Here is a 23,091-nt window from a genome sequence, read left to right as displayed (position 1 = left end):
AAGTCAACTCCGACCAATGAAAAATCTCATAAGTTCCCTGGTCTTGGTTTCACCTCTTAGCTTAAACAGCAAGACATTCACTAGTCATTTTTTTTCGTGCTATTACAATGTCATTAAGAAAAGTAAACTCTGACCTATGAAATATCTAAAACACAAGCTCCTCTGGTCTTGATTTCACCTTTTATCGTAAACTGCGAGGCATTCAATAGCCTTTCTTTTCCATGGTATTATAAAGAAGTTAAGAAGAATCTACTCTAATCCATGAAAATCTCAAAAAATCCTCTGGTATTGGTTTCACCTCTTAGCTTAAACAGTTATCCATTCAATAGTCGTTCTTTCCCATGGTATTTGAATGTCATTAAGAAAAATAAACTCTGGTCTATGAAGAATCTAAAAAAACTCCTCTGGTTTTGTTTTCACCTCTTAGCGTAAACAGTTAGGTATTCAATAGACGTTCTTTCCCATGTTATTACGATGTAATTAAGACAAAATCTCAGACCTATGAAAAAATCTAAAAAATTCTTCTGTTCTTGGTTTATTCTCTTAGCATTAACAGCGACACATTCAATAATCATTTTTTCCTGCTATTAGAAAGTCATTAAGAAAAGTAAACTCTGGCTTATAAAAAACCACAATAAAACTTTTCTGGTGTTGGTTTCGTCTCCTAGCGTTAACAACGAAGCAATAAGCAGATATTTGCCTCCTAATATATGGAATAATTTCTGTTCTTTCTGAGTCTTAATATAGCTTCCTACTTTATAGTTGAATAAGCAAAAAACAAAAGAAGTGTTCCTTTGTTACACTTCCGACCAATCACTAATCTCAAAAACTCGTCTTGTCTTTCTTTCACCTCTTAGCGTTAACAGTTAGGCATTCAATAGTCGTTCTTTCCCACGATATTAGAATGTCATTCAGAAAAAACTTCCACCTATGAAAAAATATCAAGAACTCCTCTGGTTTTCGTTTCACCTCTTAGCACAAACAGCAAGGCATTCAATAGTTATTCTTTTCCATGCTATTAGAATGTTATTAAGAAAAATATACTCTGGCCTATGAAAATTCTCAAAAACACCTCTGACCTTTTCTTTCATTTCTTGAAATATGAAATATGAAATGCACTTGAAATACGAGTGCATTGATACTGTGCGCGCCTCTGGTGATAAATTGATTGTGAAGATCGATAGCGTGGCCGCTGCTGACTTTTGTAAATCTGCACGCTCGGTTTTTCGTGATTGTGAAGCAAAAATGGTGGAGAAAAAGTTTTTCGGCATAATGAAAGGCGTTGCACTTGATCTTGATTTTGCGCCTCTTAAAGTTTGCAGGGGTGTTCGAGACGCTATGAGAATTGGGAGCTCAAATTGTGTGAAAATTATGTTCGAAGACGAAATCTCTCTTTCTTCGGCCCTTAAATCTGGACTGAAGATAGGCTATGAACTATTCCGAGCGTATGAATATCGGCGAATTCCTAGGTGCTGCAGGAAATGTCAATCACCTGACCACCTTGCCGCAAAATTTCCCGATCAAAACTACAAATGCTGGCCCCCATATGAGCTCTAGTGACTCACCTTGCAGTAACACCCCAAAGTGTGCAAATTGTAGTGGGGATCATGTTGCTTACAGTTTTCGTTGCTCCAAACTAAAGGCTCTTGCAAATTCCAAAGTTCCACGACCTTCTTGCTTGCAATCATGAATGAGTATAAAGTCTCAGTGTGCTCTTTCAACATCAATGGGACAAAGGATAAAGTGTTAAGCCTTGATGAGAAACTAGCAAATCATGATGTTGTTCTCTTACAAGAACACCTGCTCCCAAGTTGCAGTGTAAACTTTCTAAGGCGAAGTTCTCAACATGCTGTTTTCACAACGAATGCCCGCCGTACCCGAGGCAGGCCTTCTGGCGGTCTTGCCTGTATAATTAAGCGATCTTTGCCTAGATATTTGTCTCCTAGCTGCTACCAATCCTCTGAACACTATTTTGCAATCTGGCTTGCAGACGTGATCCTAATCAACGCCTATTTGCCCCATGATAGAAGATCCGTTTCTTCTTTCTCCAGTTATGCTAATGCCTGCAACAAATTAAAGGCTCTCATATCTGGTATTGAGCGTCTCGGATACAAGTGGGTGCTTATAGGCGACTTAAACTGTGACATCACCGTTTCCTCGACACGAAAGGAAGCGCTTTTTCAGTGTCTACCCTCAGCATTTAAGGTCCTAGCGAAAGACCTCAGTTTTACATATATCCACTGTAGTGGTTCTGTCTCAAATTTGGACCACTGTATCTGCTATCATTCATTACAAACTTCAGCAGTACATGTTGATGAAGATGAGAGAGATTATGATCATTTACCTCTGTATTTTGATATTACGGTTACTTCTGACGTATACTCGAACCAACCATCACTGTCGCATAAGTGGTTTGAAAAACGTGATTGGTCAAGTGCGAACATGCCTCTTTACCTTGCTACACTTGGAGCTCTACTGTCCACCGTATGTGTCCCCTTCCATCTTCTTTGCACAAATGCGTACCCCATTATTGACAATGCTCGTGCTGATTTGAATCGCTATCATCGTGACATTATCTTATGTATAAAGCAAGCTGAAGATGTGGCCGTCCCACTGATCCGTGTCAGGCGGAATACCCAAAAACCAATTTGGAAGTGTGATCCTTTGCTGAAAAAAGTCAAGAATAAGTCCAAATTCTGGTTAAGAATCTGGTCTGCCTGTGGTCAACCTTCTCGGGGTACTGTGTTTGATCTAAAAGAAAAGACTAAACTCGAATATAAACGCCATCTTCGTGCCGTTCGTTACTCCGGTGAAACTTTTCCAAAAAGTAATAGTGAGTGGCGAAAAGTGATAAATTCTGCCAAGTTTCCGGATACAAGTTCTAGTGATATTATACCTCGTCCATCTTGGATCGAACACTATTCAAAAATATTTTCGAAAGTTAATTATGCAGTGCATAAGCGTTTCTCACGTTTGCTCGAAAAAAAATTGCCGTCACGTTTATGTCACAGACATGTGATTCCAGTTGAAAAGTGGGCTATTGTTAAAGGTATTAAGGGTTTAAAATCTAAATCTTTGGATATTGATGGGATTAGTGTTTTGAATCTTGTTCCGAATTCTTTTGAACTGGTATCTCATCTCCAACTGTTTTTTCAAATGTGTTTTAGTAGTTCGTGTGTGCCCAACTCGTTCTTATGCGGTAGTGTTACGTCACTTCTAAAAAAAGGAAAAGATCCGGTTTCTTGTAGTTCTTATAGGCCAATAACGGTAGCTTGTACTCTTAGCAAGCTTTTTGAACACCTGCTACTACCTCATATCACTAAGCTCGCTCTAAATGATGATAATCAATTTGGTTTTAGATCGGGGCTAGGCTGTCAGCATGCTCACCGTGCTTTGACTTCTTTATTAAAAGATGCCCATCGCACTCGTCGTGTACTTTATTTCGCAACCCTAGACTTGTCTAAAGCATTTGACAGTATTTGTCATACTCAAGCATGGACATAATTAGAGGAATAAATCCGTCGGTAATTCACGTGCTTCGTTTTTGGTACTCCCATTCTTACCTTCGCCTTAAGTCATTAGATAATTCTTATTTTGGTCATATCCCTGTTCGTTGCGGTGTAAGACAAGGGGGAATTCTTTCGCCGTATATTTTTAATGCTTGTATTGAAAATGTACTACCAACAATATCGACTAAGTGCCTACTAGGACCATCTGATATCTCATATCTGGCTTATGCGGATGACCTTCTTCTGATTAGTCAAACTGAGTCTGGTCTTGCCCGTTCAGTGAAGTCAGTTACTTCTGCTTTCCGCGATATCGGCCTGTAACTAAATATTGACAAGTGCGACTTTCTTGTTTTCAACGGTAATAATTGTTCAGATTCACTATACTGCGGTGGTTTTCGTATTCCTCGTGTTAAATCGTTTCGTTGGCTTGGTATAACAGTTTGCGATTCTATGAATGCTCTCCGGTCTCGTGCTGTCAAAGATATTAGTGATAAGCTGAGGCTCGGTTACTCTAAGATTGTAGCAAATCGTGGACACTATAGGAGAAGAGCGCTAACTCGGCTTTACTCAAATTTCTGCGATCATTCCGTACTCTTCTGTTCTGTTATTAGGCCACTTCTGTCGACTGGTGATCTAAAACGTATTCGTATAAATTATTACCGGTATTGCAAATTTCGGTTATATCTACCTCGTTCTTACCGGAATACAAAACTGGTTAAAAAGTATTGTGCGACAGATATTACTGTTGCTTTCGAAAAATTATCTGCCAATCTAGCTATTGAAGCGATTTATAGTCTAGGATGTTTTAATCGCCTTATCCGTCTTTTTTCTGTATGTGATTAAATTTGTTTCTTGTATTACTTTTGCTGTTTTTCTTTTGTGTTTTACTCCATTTAACCTCTGTTTTTGTGAAGTGGGTGATAAATAAATTATGATTATTATTAGTTTAAACAGCCATGTATTCATTAGTCGTTCTTTCCCAGGATAATAAAATACCATTAAGAAAAGAAACTCTGACCTATGAATCTGAAATGTCATTTGACAAAACCAGAACTGTATTGAAAAAGCCCCAGTCCGCTAAGCGTATACCAAAAAATATAGATTACAACCCTCTTGTATATTATAGTCCTTGTCAAAATTCCTTTTAGACATGTTTGTCACCAAACTCAATTTAATAAAATAATAATGACTTGAGGCGATTCCTATTCTTTTACATCAAATATCTTGGCATTCAAATGCATAAAGCCCCTCACTGAGAAATAATACATGGCAAGATATATTTTTTGGAAATGTTCTTATCACCGGAAGATGAAATAACGCTATGTGTGTCATAGTAATGTTAAAAGTACTGGCGGCTTGTATTCATGGCATTGTTTCATCGACAACATGGATGATTATACAATACCAGATATTCAACAGACCAGGTGCAAGGGATTGGCAACTCCAATGGGCTCTAGTATTCCCTCTATGGCACCGGCTAGAGTATAAGTGGATACAAGGGATTTAAAAAGTGTCGGCACCGGGGATCGATGGGATAGGGCTGTTGTCAGAACCAATAGACCTATACTACTGACGGGTCTATAGAACGCAACTCCATCTTTCCATATTTATGCTACCCATCTTTCACCGCTAAAATCCTATGTTTCCCAGTTTTTAGCTTGGTTTCTTAAATATACATTACAATGAATTAAACGATTTAAAACCCTTTAAACTAAGAAACTTATCTAAATCCTATCAACCGTACCGAAGAACATGTGCATGTTAATTTGATGCTCTGATGCTAAACATTTTGCATTACTCTTTTTTTAAAACTAGCCTATAGCTTCCAGTAAAGTTCCCATTTTCCTAATTCATCTTATTTTTTTTTAGTAAACCCCATTTCTAAAAGCAAGACCAATTGAAACTAGATGATAACATAGTTCTTACCTTTTGTTAAATACCTTGAAACTCAAATAAAGAAACACGAGAGAAGATAACTTTGTATCGAAATAAGCTGATTCGGTTTCCCAGCTACAGAACATTAATTATGCAATATGGTGTGGTGGACGGTATCCATCATAAGACACGGAACAAAACATGGATAAAACTTGGAATAATCTTTCTTATTAGAGCTGGAATGTAAACGTAAAAAACCCCATTATAAAATCGAGACCAATTAAAACTAGGTGAAGACATAGTTCTTACCTTGTGTTAAATACCTTAAAACTCAAATACGGAAACATGAGAGATGATAGCTCTGTATCGAAATATGACGGTTTGGTTTCCTAGCTACAGAACATCAACTATTCAACATGGTGTGGTGGACGATATCCGCCAAAAACATGGATTAATACATGGATAAAACATTGAATAATCTTTTTTATTGGAGCTAGAGTATAAATGTTTAAGTCACCGTTTTCAATTTATGCTTTTATCGCCAGGTTTTAAACTAAGTTCAACTTGGTAAAATAAGCAGCCATGATGAAACTGCTTTTCCATTTTGTAAAATGAAAAACCAAAATAAATGAACTTTTTGTTTCACAGATTTTTTTTTTCTAGGAAACCCAGTAAACGACGATGGATTTGTTAGTTAATAAGAATACCACTTACACATCTTATCAAAGTAAGAGGAAAACCCCTATAACTTAAAACGTTCAAATTCGACATAAACTTACCTACCTCGTGAAAGAATTTCGTTAGTAGTTTAACCATTGACATTATTTAATAGTCTAGGACTATGTTTTTTTCTCATGTTTGATTTTAGAGTTAGAGTTGCCCTTACATAATACCGTCTCTGATTCTTTTGCCATTTACAAATCTATTAGCTAAATGAGTTTCAAGCTCAAGCTCCATTTATTTCATTAAATAGAGATTTAAAATTACAATATCCCAAAGTGTTTGATAGTCTGTTATTTGGGAAACTACTTATAATAACTATCTAATACTAATACTAAACTTACTCATTCTAGACTAAGCCTTAAAATAAGGAAATAAGGAATAAGAAATCCACTCACTGTCTGTTCGCTGGAATGTGGCAATCTCTCCACCACCTGACAGACAAAATTGTGCTAAATTTTCCTCTGCATCATTAAGCTAATTAAACAATACTCAACTAACACTTGTAACTAACGCTAATTAAACAATGCTCAACAAAAACAAAAATGATTCTTCTGTATCTTTTACCCATAACAAAATACTTTTCGGGCGTTTTTTAAAAAAACTAAGCGTTTCAGACAGCCAGATCTCAGCAGGAATTGAGTTCCAAGCACGACCTACAGTTTCGGCACGTACTGCGCAAATGCCTGAAACTACTATATCTTCAGACTTCTCATGTTCGAATGAGTTTACTTCCCTCCCTACTAGAAGTAGTCTCGAAAAGCACGATGGGATATATCTGTTGAAGTATTGGTATCCCAGCGAAGATACGGATGAAATGTAAATGTCCGTCATCTTCAGAAGATTGAGACGAGTGTGGGTAGTTTACTATAGGTCTTTAGCCACTTTCTCTTCAAGTTAGTTAACACGTGCAAGTAGAGATAGAAATGTGGATATCCACACAGAGGAACAGTAATACAAATAAAGACAGAAAAGGGAGAACAATAAAAGAATAAGGATAGACAAAGGAAAGGCTTGGAAATAATTCCGAAATACTTTGAAATACAGAATAAACAAGAGAGAAGAAAAAAGACTGAGGATGGACAAAAGAGATACTTCAGGTCTCGGATGATTCTGGAACTTCAACTCATTAACTGGATGCAAAGCGAGAAATTTTCTCACAAACTCCAAAGCAGATATTGGTAATGGGTGTGCTAAAATACCAGTAGGGTTCCTTAACATAGATGAGGAAGAGGAATGGTCCAAGAATTGATCATTGGGGAAATCCGTATTTAAGTGGAATTGCTCATCTCCGGTTTCGGCACCAATATCTCTGCAAATGAGGTATAAAGAGAACTAAAACAGTGCTTCCCAATGTTCATCGTGTTGAGACAGATAACCAATAAGGATCTTGTGTGCAAAACAGTCCAAAGCTTCCTTTGCATAAAGGGAAATGACTGCAGGAATGAGTCCGTAATCTAGAGTTTGACGTATAAACCGGAAAAGTTCGTTATATGTATGTTTCCATTGAATGTTTTACATAAAATCCAAACTGATGCTGATGGAAGAAACTGTTTACTTTTAGAAAACCTACCAGACGCTTAAGCATTGTCTTTTAAAACATCTTTGAGAATACAAACGAAAGAGAGATCTAAAAACCTCCGCTTTCTTTCTGTTGATGCCAGGGTTTACTTTAGTATGCATCTGGTACTAGTATTCGTGTAGTCGAATCGTTCGGAGCGATGGCTTCTCGCGGGAGGAGGTACAAGAGTGTCTTTAGTACAAGCGATGCATTTATTATGCATAGTCTATATGCAATGGTTTGAAACAAACACAAGACAGAACAAGAAGTTGACTGAATTAACACAGGAGAGGAACTGAATAAACACTTCATGGATACGCTTATAAATGCTTCCCAGGGTCCTTAGAATTACGTCTTGAGAAACACGTTATTCTATATTCTAATAAGACTCGGCCATTAACACTGCCAGAACTCCACATTCTGGTATCATAAACCTAATATTCTAATTTCATATTTCCAAAAGACAATATATCAGAAAGTGATTTGGCTTTCTACCTAATTTCAACCTAACCTAACCAAACCTAATATAATCTAGCCTAACCTAACCTAGCGTTAACAACGAAGCAATAAGCAGAGATTTGCCTCCTAATATATGGAATAATTTCTGTTCTTCCTGAGTCTTAATATAGCTTCCTACTTTATAGTTGAATAAGCAAAAAAACAAAAAGAAGTGTTCCTTTGTTACACTTCCGACCAATCATAAATGTCAATAACTCGTCTGGTCTTTCTTTCAACTCTTAGCGTTAACAGTTAGGCATTCAACAGTCGTTCTTTCCCACGGTGTTAGAATGTCATTCAGAAAAAACTTCCACCTATGAAAAATATCAAAAACTCCTCTGGTCTTCGTTTCACCTCTTAGCACAAACAGCAAGGCATTCATAAGTTATTCTTTTCCATGCTATTAGAATGTTATTAAGAAAAATATATTCTGACCTATGAAAATTCTCAAAAAACACCTCTGACCTTTTTTTCATTTCTTAGTTTAAACAGCCATGTATTCATTAGTCGTTCTTTCCCAGGATAATAGAATGCCATTAAGAAAAGAAACCCTGACCTATGAATCTGAAATGTCATTTGACAAAACTAGAACTATATTGAAAAATCACTAGTCGGCTAAACGTATACAAAAAAATATAGATTACAACCCTCTTGTATATTATAGTCCTTGTCAAAATTCCTTTTAGACATGTTTGTCACCAAACTCAATTTAATTAAATAATAATAACTTCAGGCAATTCCCATTCTTTTACATCAAATATATTGGCATTCAAATGCATACAGCACCGGAAGCCTTACGCAAGATACCGAGTACTTGTCACTTGGAGTATAGGCCCATTTCACTGCGAAATAATACATGGCAAGATATGCTTCTTTGAAATGTTCTTATCACTGGAAGATGAGATAACGCTATGTGTGTCGTAGTAATGGTGAGAGTACTGGCCGCTTGTATTCATGGCATTGTTTCATCGACGACATGGATGATTATACAATACCAGATGCTCAACAGACCAGGTGCAAGGGATTGGTAACTCCAATTAGCTCTAGTATTCCCTCTATGGCACCGGCTGGAGTATAAGTGTATACATGGGATCTAAAAAGTGTCGGAGCCGGAAATTGATGGGATAGGGCTGTTGTCAGAACCAATAGACCTATACTACTGACGGGTCTATAGAATGCAACTCCATCTCTCCATATTTATGCTACCCATCTTTCACCGCTAAAATCCTATGTTTCCCAGTTTTTAGCTTGGTTTCTTAAATATACATTACAATGAAATAAACGATTTAAAACCCTTTAAACTAAGAAACTTATTTGAATCCAACCAACTGTACCGAAGAACACGTGCATGTTAATTTGATGCTCTGATGCTACACATTTTGCGTTACTCTTTTTTTAAACTATAGCTTCCAGTAAAGTTCCCATTTTCCTAATTCATCTGATTTTTTTTTTTTTAGTAAACCCCATTTCTAAGCGAGACCAATTGAAACTAGGTGATAACATAGTTCTTACCTTTTGTTAAATACCTTGAAACTCAAATACAGAAACATGAGAGAAGATAACTTTGTATCGAAATAAGCTGATTCGGTTTGCTAACTACAGAACATAAACTATACAATATGGTGTGGTGGACGGTATCCATCATAAGACACGGAACAAAACATGGGTAAAACTTGGAATAATCTTTCTTATTAGAGCTGGAATGTAAATGTAAAAAACCCCATTCTAAAATCGAGACCAATTAAAACTAGGTGAAGACATAGTTCTTACCTTGTGTTAAATACCTTAAAACTCAAATACAGAAACGTGAGAGATGATAACTCTGTATCGAAATATGACGGTTTGGTTTCCTAGCTACAGAACATCAACTATTCAACATGGTGTGGTGGACGATATCCGCCAAAAACATGGATTAATACATGGATAAAACATGGAATAATATTTTTTATTAGAGCTGGAGTATAAATGTATAAGTCATTGTTTTCAATTTATGCTTTTATCGCCAGGTTTTAAACTAAGTTCAACTTGGTAAAATAAGCAGCCATGATGAAACTGTTTTTTCATTTTGTAAAATGAAAAACCAAAAAAAAACAAAAATTAACTCTTTGTTTCACAGATTTTTTTTTTTAGTAAACCCAGTAAACGACGAAGGATTTGTTAGTTAATAAGAATACCGCTTACACATCTTATCAAAGTAAGAGGAAAACCCCTATAACTTAAAACGTTCAAATTTGACATAAACTTACCTACCTCGTGAAAGAATTTCGTTAGTAGTTTAACCGTTGACATTATTTAATAGTCTAGGACTATGTTTTTTTCTCATGTTTGATTTTAGAGTTAGAATTGCCCTTACATAATACTGTCTCTTATTCTTTTGCCATTTACAAATCTATTAGCTAAATCTGTTTCAAGCTCAAGCTCCATTCATTTCATTAAATAGAGATTTAAAATTACAATATCCCAAAGTGTTCGATAGTCTGTTATTTGGGAAACTACTTATAATAACTATTTAATACTAATACTAAACTTATTCATTCTAGACTAAGCCTTAAAATAAGTAAATAAGGAATAAGAAATCCACTCACTGTCTGTTCGCTAGAATGTGGCAATCTCTCCACCACCTGACAGACAAAATTGTGCTAAATTTTCCTCTACATCATTAAGCTAATTAAACAATACTCAACTAACGCTTGTAACTAACGCTAATTAAACAATGCTCAACAAAAACGAAATTGATTCTTGTTTATCTTTTACCCATAATAAAATACTTTTCGGGCGTTTCTTAAAGAAACTAAGCGTTTCAGACAGCCAGGTCTCAGCAGGAATTAAGTTCCAAGCACGACCAACAGTTTTGGCACGTACTGCGCAAATGGCTGAAACTATTATATCTTCAGACTTCCCATGTTCGAGTGAGTTTACTTCCCTCCCTACTAGAAGTAGTCTCGAAAAGCACGATGGGATATATCTGTTGAAGTATTGGTATCTCAGCGAAGATACGGATGAAATATAAATGTCCGTCATCTTCAGAAGACTGAGACGAGTGTGGGTAGTTTACTATAGGTCTTTAGCCACTTTCTCTTCAAGTTAGTTTACACATGCAAGTAGAGATAGAAATGTGGACATCCACACAGAGGAACAGTAATACAAAGAAAGACAGAAAAGGGAGAAGAATAAAAGACTAAGGATAGACAAAAGAAGGGCTTGGAAATAATTCCGAAATACTTTGAAATACAGAATAAACAAGAGAGAAGAAAAAAGACTGAGGATCGACAAAAGAGATACTTCAGGTCTCGGATGATTCTGGAACTTCAACTCATATTAACTGGATGCAACACGAGAAATTTTTCTCACACACTCCAAAGCAGACATTGGTAATGGGTGTGCTAAAATACCAGTAGGGTTCCTTAACATAGATGAGGAATGGTCCAAGAATTGATCATTGGGGCAATCCGTATTTAAATGGAATTGCTCATCTGCGGTTTCGGGACCAATATCTCTGCCAGTGAGGTATAAAGAGAACTAAGACAGTGCTTCCCAATGTTCATCGTGTTGAGATAGATAACCAATAAGGACCTTGTGTGCAAGACAGCCCAAAGCTTCCTTCGCATAAAGGGAAATGACTGCAGGAATGAGTCTGTAATCTAGAGATTGACGCATAAACCGGAAAAGTTCGTTATATGTATGTTTCCATTGAATTTTTTGCACAAAATCCGAACTGATGCTGATGGAAGAAACTGTTTACTCTTAGAAAACCTACCAGACGCTTAAGCATTGTCTTTTAAAAACATCTTTGAGAATACAAACGAAAGAGAGATCTAAAAACCTCCGCTTTCTTTTTGTTGATGACGGGGTTTATTTTAGTATGCATCTGGTACTGGTATGCGTGTAGTCGAATCGTTCAGAACGATGGCTTCTCGCGGGAGGAGGTACAAGAGTGTCTTTAGTACAAACGATGCATTTATTATACAAAGTCTATATGCAATGGTTTGAAACAAACACAAGACAAAACAAGAACTTGACTGAATTAACACAGGAGAGGAACTGAATAAACGCTTCAAGGATACGCTTATAAATGCTTCCCAGGGTCCTTAGAATTACGTCTTGAGAAACATGTTATTCTATATTCTACTAAGACTCGGCCATTAACACTGCCAGAACTCCACTTTCTGGTATCATAAACCTAATATTCTAATTTCATATTTCCAAAAGACAAAATATCAGAAAGCGATTTGGCCCAAATCGCAATAAGGTTAAATTTCTTGTTCGAAGAATTCAATCCAAACGCTTACAATTCAGTCTGTAGTTCCTAAGGCAATGACGCTTGAGGAATGCTCCTAGTTTAAATTATTGGTTAATTTAGTGGTAAAGTGGCATGATAGTTGAAGGAAGAATATGTGTAATTACTTAGCACGACCTCAATCGATTCCTGTTGAAGAATTCTTTAAATATAAAACAACTTTTGCCCAAGCTTGTAATGCAGAAGAAGAAGAAACACCATCAGCGGTTTTTTCCCTACCTTTACAATAACCTTTGTCTTCTGATACTGCACTTTGCCTTCTTCTATGATGAGTTGATCGTCAGCCATAACAGATTTAGGATGACCCAGGCTTTGCAGCGTCAGTTGTTCAATAAAAAATAAAATATAGGCGTCCAACTAAATCTATTGCTGGCTTAAGTTTAATCAATATAATTCAGTCTGTGCTTCACTCTGTGGTATTATCGTCTGCTGTCAGCATTTCTCTAAAGTAAAAGTTTTGACAGAAATCAGACGGCTATGACGGATCGGGAGGTAAAAAGATCACAGTACTATCACCGTGACAGTTTTTGGATATAATGTTGACGTTAAAAAGTACCGAGTAGCTTGGTATATCGTGGTGCAACAATTGAGCTAAGCGCTGTTATTTTTCGTTTTTATCAACCGTGTGCCTGAAGTTACAATACACTCAAGATTCACAATATTTATGCTACACAAAATTAACGAGAGCTCTTTCGATTATGACAACTTTTCAATCTTTGACTAGTTCATGTACCACCCAACTGTCAAATATTAGAAGTCTCTTCCATACTTTAAACTGCGAGGAATGTTTGAATAGCTAACCTGAGCTCTTTGACAAGATCTAATAAAGCGTTTACAGCATTATCTTTAATTTTCAGCTTCAGACAGCCATTACCAACGGTCAAAGTTCCCCGCAACCCTGCTTACTACGACATTAAAACTTAAAACGACCAGAAATTACTTCGTATATGAAAGAGGCTGCTTCCTCATTAACGGCTCGCTCTTTACGCTAATGTTTGACTCTTTCTCTCAATTCTTCTTTTTAAAACAGTAAAAAACTTTAGCGTAAAGAGCGGGGCGTTGATGAGGAAGCAGCCTCTTTCATATACGAAGTAATTTCTGGTCGTTTTAAGTTTTAATGTCGCTCCTTACTTTCAGTTAAAAAAACTTGTTTTTTTTTATTTAATTTCTGGACGTTTTTGAATCAATGCATGTTTTGATTTTGGCTCTCGGCAGAGGAATAATTAAAACAAAATTTGCATTTTTTTTTTTTTGGCTAAATGGCTTTCTCATAATTTTGATCAAATAATTTTGAGAAAAAAAGAGCGGGGGAGGAAGCCTAGTTGCCCTCCGGTTTTTTGGTTAATTAAAAAGGCAACTAGAATTTTTGATTTTTTACGAATATTTTTATTAGTAAAAGATTTACGTAACTTATAAATTAGCTTAAGTAAAGAACTTTTGTATTCTCATATTTTTATTACATATATGAGGGGGTTCCCCCCTTGTCAGATCCTCGCTCTTTACATTAAAGCTTAAATTTTGTCCCAATTCATTAAGAATGACCCCAGAATCACAAAAGCTGTAGAATAAATAGTTGAAATTACTAAAAATACTTTAGCGTAAAGAACGAGGTATTAGGAGGAGGTGAGCCCCTCAAATGGGTAATAATTTCTGTTTGTTTTAAGTTTTAATGCTGCTCCTTACTTCCAGCTGAAAGAACTTTTTCATATTTATTTTTTCATTTTTTTTTTTTAAATAATGCTAGTAAATCCTGCGCTCCCTTCATGGAGATTTTCTTCCGCCATGACAAACTATCGATGGAAAGTTCCCCCAGCATATCCCCCTCTTCTCAACCCCTCCCCCAACCAGAAAAATCCTCCTGAAAACGCCTGTACACTTCCCAATAACCATTACTATATGTAAGCACTGGTCAAAGTCTGTAACTTGTTGCCCCTCCCACGGGAAATGTGGGGGAGTAAGTCGTCCCCAAAGACATAGTTATAAGGTTTTTCGACTACGCTGAATAAAATGGCTATCTCAGAATTTTGATTTGTTGACTTTGGTATAATAATTAGCTTGGGAGGGGGCCTAGGTGCCCTCCAATTTTTTTGGTCACTTAAAAAGGGCACTAGAACTTTTCATTTCCGTTAAAATGAGCCCTCTTACAACATTCTAGGACAACTGGGTCGATACGATCACCCCTGGGAAAACAAAAAAACAAAAAAACAAATAAACACGCATCCGTGATCTGCCTTCTGGCAAAAAATACAAAATTCCACATTTTTGTAGATAGGAGCTTGAAACTTCTACAGTAGGGTTCTCTGATACGGTGAATCTGATGGTGTGATTTTCGTAAACATTCTATGACTTCTAGGGGGCGTTTCCCCCTATTTTCTAAAATAACGCAAATTTTCTCAGGCTCGTAACTTTTGATGGGTAAGACTAAACTTGATGAAACTTATATATTTAAAATCAGCATTAAAATGCGATTCTTTTGATGTATGTATTGGCATCAAAATTCTATTTTTTAGAGTTTTGGTTACTATTGAGCCGGGTCGCTCCTTACTACAGTTCGTTACCACGAACTGTTTGAAAGGAGAAGTTTTATCACCATATAATTTCTAATCCGTTTGAAAACTACATAGTAGGAAATATTCACACACCCTTGCCTTGATGATGTTTTCATGTTCCTCGGTGTTCTTCTGACAGGATCTGAAAATTTGCAAAATCCCAATTACAATTGCTTTCTTAAGAATCTTAAGACTCACAAGTGAAGAAAGCCCAATCAGCGCTATCTAATTACCTTTAGTTAAACCTTGACACTAATAACTGACTAGTTAAACAAGCTCATTTTGTTTTTTCTCTTTACAACAACTTTACTATACTACTAATGGGACTAGTGTTTCTGGTCCTGCATTCATTGCCCAAAAAATCTTACCAAAGAAAAGTATTATTATTATTTTCCTCAGTGCTATAGCCAGAGGTGATCTTTCAGGCTCAACCCCACCCCGAGACGTAAAAAGTTACAAGAAAATAGGCCTATATAATAATAAAAACTTTATCCTTTGTTAATACTACTCTATCCTTTACAGAAGCATAAATTACTTTGGTTCATTCAGGATAGAATTTCACGGACAGCCATCCAGTCTAATGTGCAAACTTTCGAAAGCTTGATTTTATGTTTTTCTTCAATTTTTCTCCTTAAAAATATTAATTTCTGTACAATTATGAGCGGAAAAAACCCAGAAAGACAGAGAGAAAGAAGCAAAAAACGTTTTACGTCCATGAGAACTGGCCAGTCCCTTTATTAATAAAAATAACACAAAATAGACACTAATTTTAGTTTGGGTCCATATTAGTACCTTGATGAAGGTACACAAGATGTAGGTACATTTAATGTTGTCCGAAAAGTTTCGGGTCTTCCACTCATTTCAGTTAGTGGGCGATTTAAAGCCTCTTCTTCAAGACGAGTCCCAAGACGTCCACTGGCGCAATGAAAACCGATCTAAGAAAGATACAAATTTAGTTCCAGCACTAAACTATGATAAGGTAACGTCGTTATGCTATAGAAAATATTCTACTATTCTGATTATTTTCTATACTTCGGTATATAATTGATAAGGATTTTCGATTAGATACACCAAAGCTGAACTTTTACGCTTAATCCCCATTTTGTAGGGTTGGTTTTATGAGTTACTTTGAGTAGGCTGCCTAAAAGCAAGGGAGTAGGAATATACATACAGAAGGTTAATTCTTCAAAAATTGATTTGTTCCTATTGTAATTCAGAGAGACATCAGCATGGATGAAAAAACAAGGAACAGGCGATTGAACAAACCTGACATTTTCGTCACCTATTAATAGTTAAGTGCGTACGAAAATACCAGTTTTTATTTCCAAGCAAAATAATTATTCTTAGTTTTGCTGTTTTAATTTTTTTTATTTCATTTCATTTTTTTAAACAATACTGGACAGGCAAATTCTAGCTGACAAGCATCTTCCCAACACCAATGGACTTAAAATAACACAGTGGACTTACCAGTTACCACTGTTTGGCATATGTAAAAGTAAAAGTAAAAATTTGAAAAAGGAGCTAGTTCAAATTTTTGGAGGAGCTAGACTTAGGCTACTTTTAATTACAGGAAATTCAAAATAATTTATAGTATTCCTTCTGGATTTGATTTATCTATAGATTTTACCTATACATTTATGCCGTTTATTTAAATTACCTATGTCGCTAAACAATTATTGGAGTTTTATTCCTTTCTTCGATTATGGTTAGTTCCTGGTACTTCATAGGCAAATTACAGAAAATCATCGATATAATCTGTGAACATGCATATTGGCTGTTAATACGCAAAAACGGCCCACTGTACCATAAAAATCATTAATGATTTTGGAACAGTACTATTAACTACTTGTTTTACTGTTAGTTTTGTATGTTCAAAGACAAACCCCCAACAGACAAACCCCCCAACAAAGGTTGGGGGGTGGGGTGGGTGGGGGTGTTCATGGAAGCATAGGACCTCTCTCTTCATTGTGGTTTTTTTATTTTACAATATTAGGCTCAGTTTTTCAATCAACAAATTCAAGTTCGAGTTCGTTATTGTTTAGTCACTAGATATAATAACAACATTAATAACACACTGTCTTCAACGAGAACATTTGGTCGAAGGCCAGGCCGAAGTTTATGAGTAGCAAAGAAGAGTGGAGACTCGAGCGTCTTTACAAAAAAAATCATCAACGCCATTTACCATTTGGTGATTCTTCGCATCTTTTCAATCTTTCTAATTGTATTTCTTTAACTGAAATCAGACCCTTATTACAACACAAATTTGGTCAATTATACTAGTATTGCCTTATTCTTACACTGAAAAAAAAAATACTAAGAAACACCAAACTATTAGGCGCATGCGCCATGCAATGCTATGCGCCAAAATCGGCGCATTATCAAACAGTTCGTGGTAACAAACTGTAAGTAATAGCAATTAGGGCCAATAGTAACCAAAACTCTAACAACAGAATTTTGATAGCAACTGATACATCAAAAGAATTTGCTTTTTATGCCTGATCTAGATATATAAAACTAATTCAGTTTATTAGTTTTTATTTTATTCAGCATATTAGAGAACATAGCTTGAGAGGTTTCAAGCTCCTATCCACAAAAACGTGGAATTTTGTATTTTTTCCAAGAAAAAAGATCACGGATCCGTGCTTTTTTTTATTTCTCCGCATGGGCAATCGTATCAAACCAAAGGTCCTCTTAGTGAGAATTGCATTATTAGATTCAACACACCAGAGAACCCTGCTGTGGGGGGTTTCAAGCTCCTATCTACAAAATCTGGTACCTAACTACGATCTTGCCCCAAAAAGGATGAAGTTTTTACCGATTGAAAATTCGGAGATAGCCAATAAACTTAAAGGCATAAAAAAATACATATTGAGCTTTCCAGCTACAGAGAAAGTGGAGACGCATGGTGGCACATTTGCTCCTGAAAAGTCACGTAGTCCTCTAAAGATAAATGGTTAATATGAATATTTATCTTAATCCTTGATTTAACTATGTTGACTCGCTTTATTTTTGCCAAAATTATGGTTAATAGCGAAATTAAAATTTGCTATTTCACATCAGCTATAATGGAGTCATTGTGTAGAAAAGGGCCAGGGCAGATGCCTAAAAGAGCGCATTTAAATGCCCAATGATCTAACTCTCCATGAGCCTTCAGAGAAATATAAAAAGGGGTAGGGGGGGTATAGGAGTTAAACTCTTATCTCCCTTCATGCAGAAAAAGCCCGGATTATGGTGCTGCGGGGAGATACCTACCTTTTTATTACAAAAAAACGTTTTTCAGATTCATTTTAAAGCTTCATTTAACTAAACTAATTTTTATCATCTTTCATAAAATTATATACAGGGATGTGTAATTGCACATCAGCTATCATGAAGGAGGAGTGGTGGGTCATTTTTTCGGCGGAAGGAGAGGGAGAGTAGATGTTTCAAAAAGTACTATTCAATGCCGAATTTTTTCTCGAAAATGTTGATGGAATATTCAAATTTCGTCCAAAACTGAATTATAATCCAACTTTTTAATACTTAAGCAGAAAACTGAAAATCGGGGCGCTACCAATCAATTTGCACTCACTGACATACACAATTTAACAGCAATAAATCGGGGGCTCATGGGACCGGTGCCACAATTCATATCTTGGCTAAGCCTGGGCATGATTTGAAGAACGATCTGGTATTTAATTACAAACAGTTTTTCTTTAACTGAAAATAAGCAGCAACATTAAAACTTAAAACACAAAGAAATTAATTCGTATATTTGGAGGGCTGCCCCCTCCACAAATTTTTGTTCTTTAAGCTAAAGTTTGATATTCTGGCAAGGTTCTTTAAGAACAACTGCCGTTGAAACACAAGTGCCGTTTAACTGGAATAATAAGCTTTTTTAAAGCACTGAAAAATTTAGCGTAATGAGTGAGGAGTTGAGAAGGGGGCAGCTCCCTACATTTCTCGTTGTTTTAAGGTTTAATGTTGCTCCTTACTCTCAGTTGAAATTTTTTTTTTTTATTTAATTAAGATTATATATGATAAAATGCTTCGAGCCTAATCTCGCACGATTACGGTATTTTAGATCTAAGGCGAAATTAGTATAGTATATATGCGATCTTGTCTTTCAACCAAAAAGGGATAGGGGATGAATGACAAACGTTCACGTTGTGAAAAAAATATTCCCTCGTTTCTGCCATAAACTTTAACCACTAAGATTCGAACAAGGATTCTTCCTTATTTGACAGTTTTCTTCAACTCCTTTGGAATTTCCGGTTAAAAAAGGCTAAATTCGTTCTTTACTAGGTCGCAACCATAATACTGATGCAAGTAAAAATTTATTTGCAACTTTAAAAATCAAGTTTTTTATTATTAGCCACGAGATTGGTGACATTTTAATACCAAAAAATTTAAATTTTCTAGATTTTGCGCTGAGTTTTGAGCAGCCATTAATGAAATCTTGAAGTAAGAGAGAAGAATATATAAAAAATTGAAAATGACCTATCATTCTACGTCAGCATCAAATGTTTTTATTTAACTTCGCCTTTTTAGATCGAAGATAAAGCGGTATAAAATCTTTTAATTAATATTTTACCCTTTTCTTGTGGGTCCAAATTAACTGAAATTCGGATACCTACTCATTTTTGAAACAAATACATAGTTCCCTAATAATCAAGTAACAGTACTGAATTACTATATTAATTTTAATCAACGATCCATTTGTATAGGCTTATTTGTTACAGGCTAGGATACTAACGGTTTTAAGCCTCATCAACGGGAGGGGGAAAGCAAGGTATGCAAAAATCATAATTGTAACAATTTTTTGTCAATTAAGCACCTTATGAGTTTAAAAATACAAAATAAACAGAATTTAATGTCATAAAACCGGCGGGCAGCTGACCTCCCTGACCAGTCCTAGAACAACCAATAGGCAAAGGTTATTGATGTGGTAACAGTTACCATATCATTAACCCTAAAACGGTTACCAGACAACTGTTTTTCTTAGGAGAGAAAGATTTTGTCTTGCGACGTCAAAAATCGATTCACTGGATTGGAAGTGTTAATTTCAAATAACTAAATGTCTTGAAAAGCCCTTGAATATTTATTAAACATGTAAAATAAATACTACATTAAAAGCAAACATTCATTCCAACAATAACAAAAGAGTTATAAATATAATAGGTCTGGAAAAAGCTTGTGTCTTCAAATGCAAGATGTAAAAATAATTATTTTTTCCTTTTACCCTGAAAAACTGAAATTTCTTAAATAAAAAGGACAGCGAAAGACACTAATGACATAACACCTTGTTAGCAATTACGAAAATGACGATGACATGCTCTTTACAGTGTCATAAAGGTTCTTCTTTAAAAAAAATAATAAAATGTGTTATGATAACTCCACACTTTCATTTTTAGTCTTAAGAAGAAAAGAATCAATTTTCTAGGTAGCAGGAGCTTTTACTTACATTTAATTTGGAGATAAAAAAAATAAAATTTTAAAGCGCTTCTTACATATTTCTTGTGTGAAGAAAGACTAATTGTAAACCAGTGTTATCAGTCAATCAGTAAATATTGTTATGAACAGTTATAATTATTAAATTATTAAAGTTTAATTATTTCAAAGGGAGGTAACTGCACGATTTGTGTGTTATGAAAATAATTTTTCTGATACAGGTGAAATAGTTTCTGAATTCCATGGATGAATGATGGATGATAATTTTCATCGAAGGGTAGGTGATTTCAAAACGCAATGTTAAAAGTTTTGTTTTGATCCATTTATACATTTTAAATTCAATTTGACTTGTCACATGGACTTTTAAGACTTGATAATTAAGTTTTAGGTTGTAAAAAAGGCGGGAAATAGCAAAGGAATATCTTACTGTCAAAAATCTTACAAACCAAATTCTAAGGGTAAGGTACCAGGACTTGATCTAATTTCTAAAAACAAAAGAGAGAAAAAATTATAAATATCAAAGTCTATAAAGCAGTTATATAGCAGTATAAAGCAGAGACGAAAAATTCCAATTCCATAATTTACCAGAATCAAACTATTTGGTTCTGCCATGTAAGAAACTTACATTTTTGTATGCTTGGGACTGAGGGTCACATCCGGCTTTACAGTCTACGACGGGCTGAGTTGAAAAACACTTCTTATCATCTTTGTACACAACCAATGTTTTAAGAATGTTGCATGACCCAGGTTCTTGTCCAGCTGTCATACGTTGACTAAAATGTGAAACTTGACTTGGTAGGTAGTCACTTCTTTGACAATTAGCCTGAAAAGGTTTTAATAAAGAGATTGTATTGTCAGTCACAGGAAAAGATAATTTTATTGACTTAAAAATTCATAGAGTGGCTCCAACACCAAGAAAAACTGATTTGCAGGACACTGTTATCTCGTCTTGACTGACATCATTCACCATGTCAGCAGCATTTTTTGTAGGTGGATCACTTTTGGACCGCCAGCTATAATTGGACTGATAATTTAATTGGACAGCATTAAAAAATTTCGAAGGCTATGATTGGCTATCCGGTCAAAGCCGGCCCTGCTGCTGGCAGGGTTAAGGATGCCAATCAAGACGAAACTTTAGAAGAAAAATCCCAAATTTGTATTTCTCAACCACGTCTCAGCCAAAAAAGGGGAGGGGATAAATTTACAGATCTTCACCTTTGAAGCATCATTCCCGTTCATACTTATGTAATCAAAAAACAAACTTTGGATTCTTAATCACAGGATTGATGGGATTTTTAATACCAAAAATTTAAATTTCTAAAGATTACGCTGATTTGAAAGAGGTATGTGCAATTAGAAATTCAAAAATAGCAAATAAGTCTACACAATTCGCTTTGGATCGCTTTGATTGAAATTCCCCTTTATCGACCGAAGTTCGTATCATGAAAAATTTTGTGATCAATATTTCACGCACTACTCAGAGTCTAAATATGCTGAGAGTCTGCATTGATATTATTTTCAATAAGATTACATAAACCAGTTATGATCAAGCAATAATAATCATTTGAAATATTAATTTTAAGTAGTAATGCATTTATATGGGTTTTTACAAGCTGAAAAAGATAGCAAGACGCGGCTTTCGATTTCCTTTTTTCCCTTGTTTCCTTTATACGCATAGACCTGAATATGTTCTACAATCTATGTGAATGGCTTATACGACTCCATGTACCTATCACTCCTTCCAACCCTACCACTACACTAAAGCTTTCCTCAGGTTTAATCCTACTTAATCATTACAATCTCTTCAGAATTAATCTCCGAAGAATTTAATTTCTTTACCTTACTGATCCAAAACAGATTTAAGATAAAAAATACCGAGTTTGTAATTATTAATGATTAAAATTTGAAAGAACAGCAGAATATTACAGATTCACCGTCCAAAATTGAAATACACTTCCTAAAAAGAGAAGAAAATATACAGGTCTACTATATATGACGATTGACCACGTTGTATCGATTAGTGATGTCTGCTTCATCAATAGCGGCGGGCATTTAGATATGATAGAGTTAAAAGATCATTGTTCTATTGCCATTTTCATGAGACCAAGCCTAATCACATTGAAATTACTTGACACTACCTTTTTTCTGTCTTTCTTTTTTGCAGGAACAAGTTACAGTCTTTATTTTGGACGGCAAAGATTTAACGGCTTCTTGGACCAAAATAGACGTCAACACAGAAAGAAATCGGCTCATTTTCAATGGCGTTCAACACAGAACCGGAATGGTTGTTCCTATCTACTACAATAAATTTTTCAAATATAGCAAGGTTCGTTGCACCAGGAATAACATTCATATGACACTAGTCTACCTTTATGTATCTTATAAATAGTACTAACCTGTTCCCTTCTCAATTCACTTTTTGTGGCGTCAGAAATACCAGTGCACCTTCCATCCTGTATAGCATATGAAGAAGCAAATAATTGTCCAGACGAAAGAGCACATCCATCCGGCCCTCGAAGCTCGGAAGTCCCAGGCTGGTTATCCCAATTTCCACACATACCAGCTAATTGGCCCCGTAGCATAGGAGAAACCTGATAAGAAAAGTGCCGAATGTATTTAAACTATTAAAGTCGGAAAAAGTATGGTTAAAGC

The 23,091-nt window shown here is 35.6% G+C and overlaps 1 protein-coding gene across 2 annotated transcripts in view; it reads right to left on the bottom strand.

The window, feature by feature from the left end:
- Nucleotides 1-15,728: 15,728 nt before the first annotated feature.
- The window catches only part of LOC136034754 (uncharacterized), a 109,566-nt gene continuing 102,203 nt past the window's right edge, over nt 15,729-23,091 (bottom strand). For both annotated transcript variants that reach the window (XM_065716134.1, XM_065716135.1), the window contains exons 21-23: nt 22,836-23,030; nt 21,065-21,262; nt 15,729-15,944 (exon numbers count right to left, since the gene is read on the bottom strand). In XM_065716134.1, the coding sequence (XP_065572206.1) occupies nt 15,795-15,944; nt 21,065-21,262; nt 22,836-23,030 (543 nt within the window). In that variant the 3' untranslated portion in view covers nt 15,729-15,794. The remainder of the gene's footprint in view (nt 15,945-21,064; nt 21,263-22,835; nt 23,031-23,091) is intronic.

This window comes from Artemia franciscana, chromosome 13 (genome assembly GCF_032884065.1).
Source record: "Artemia franciscana chromosome 13, ASM3288406v1, whole genome shotgun sequence".
Taxonomy (NCBI): Eukaryota; Metazoa; Arthropoda; class Branchiopoda; order Anostraca; family Artemiidae; genus Artemia; species Artemia franciscana.
This window is presented reverse-complemented; position numbering and strand designations above follow the sequence as displayed.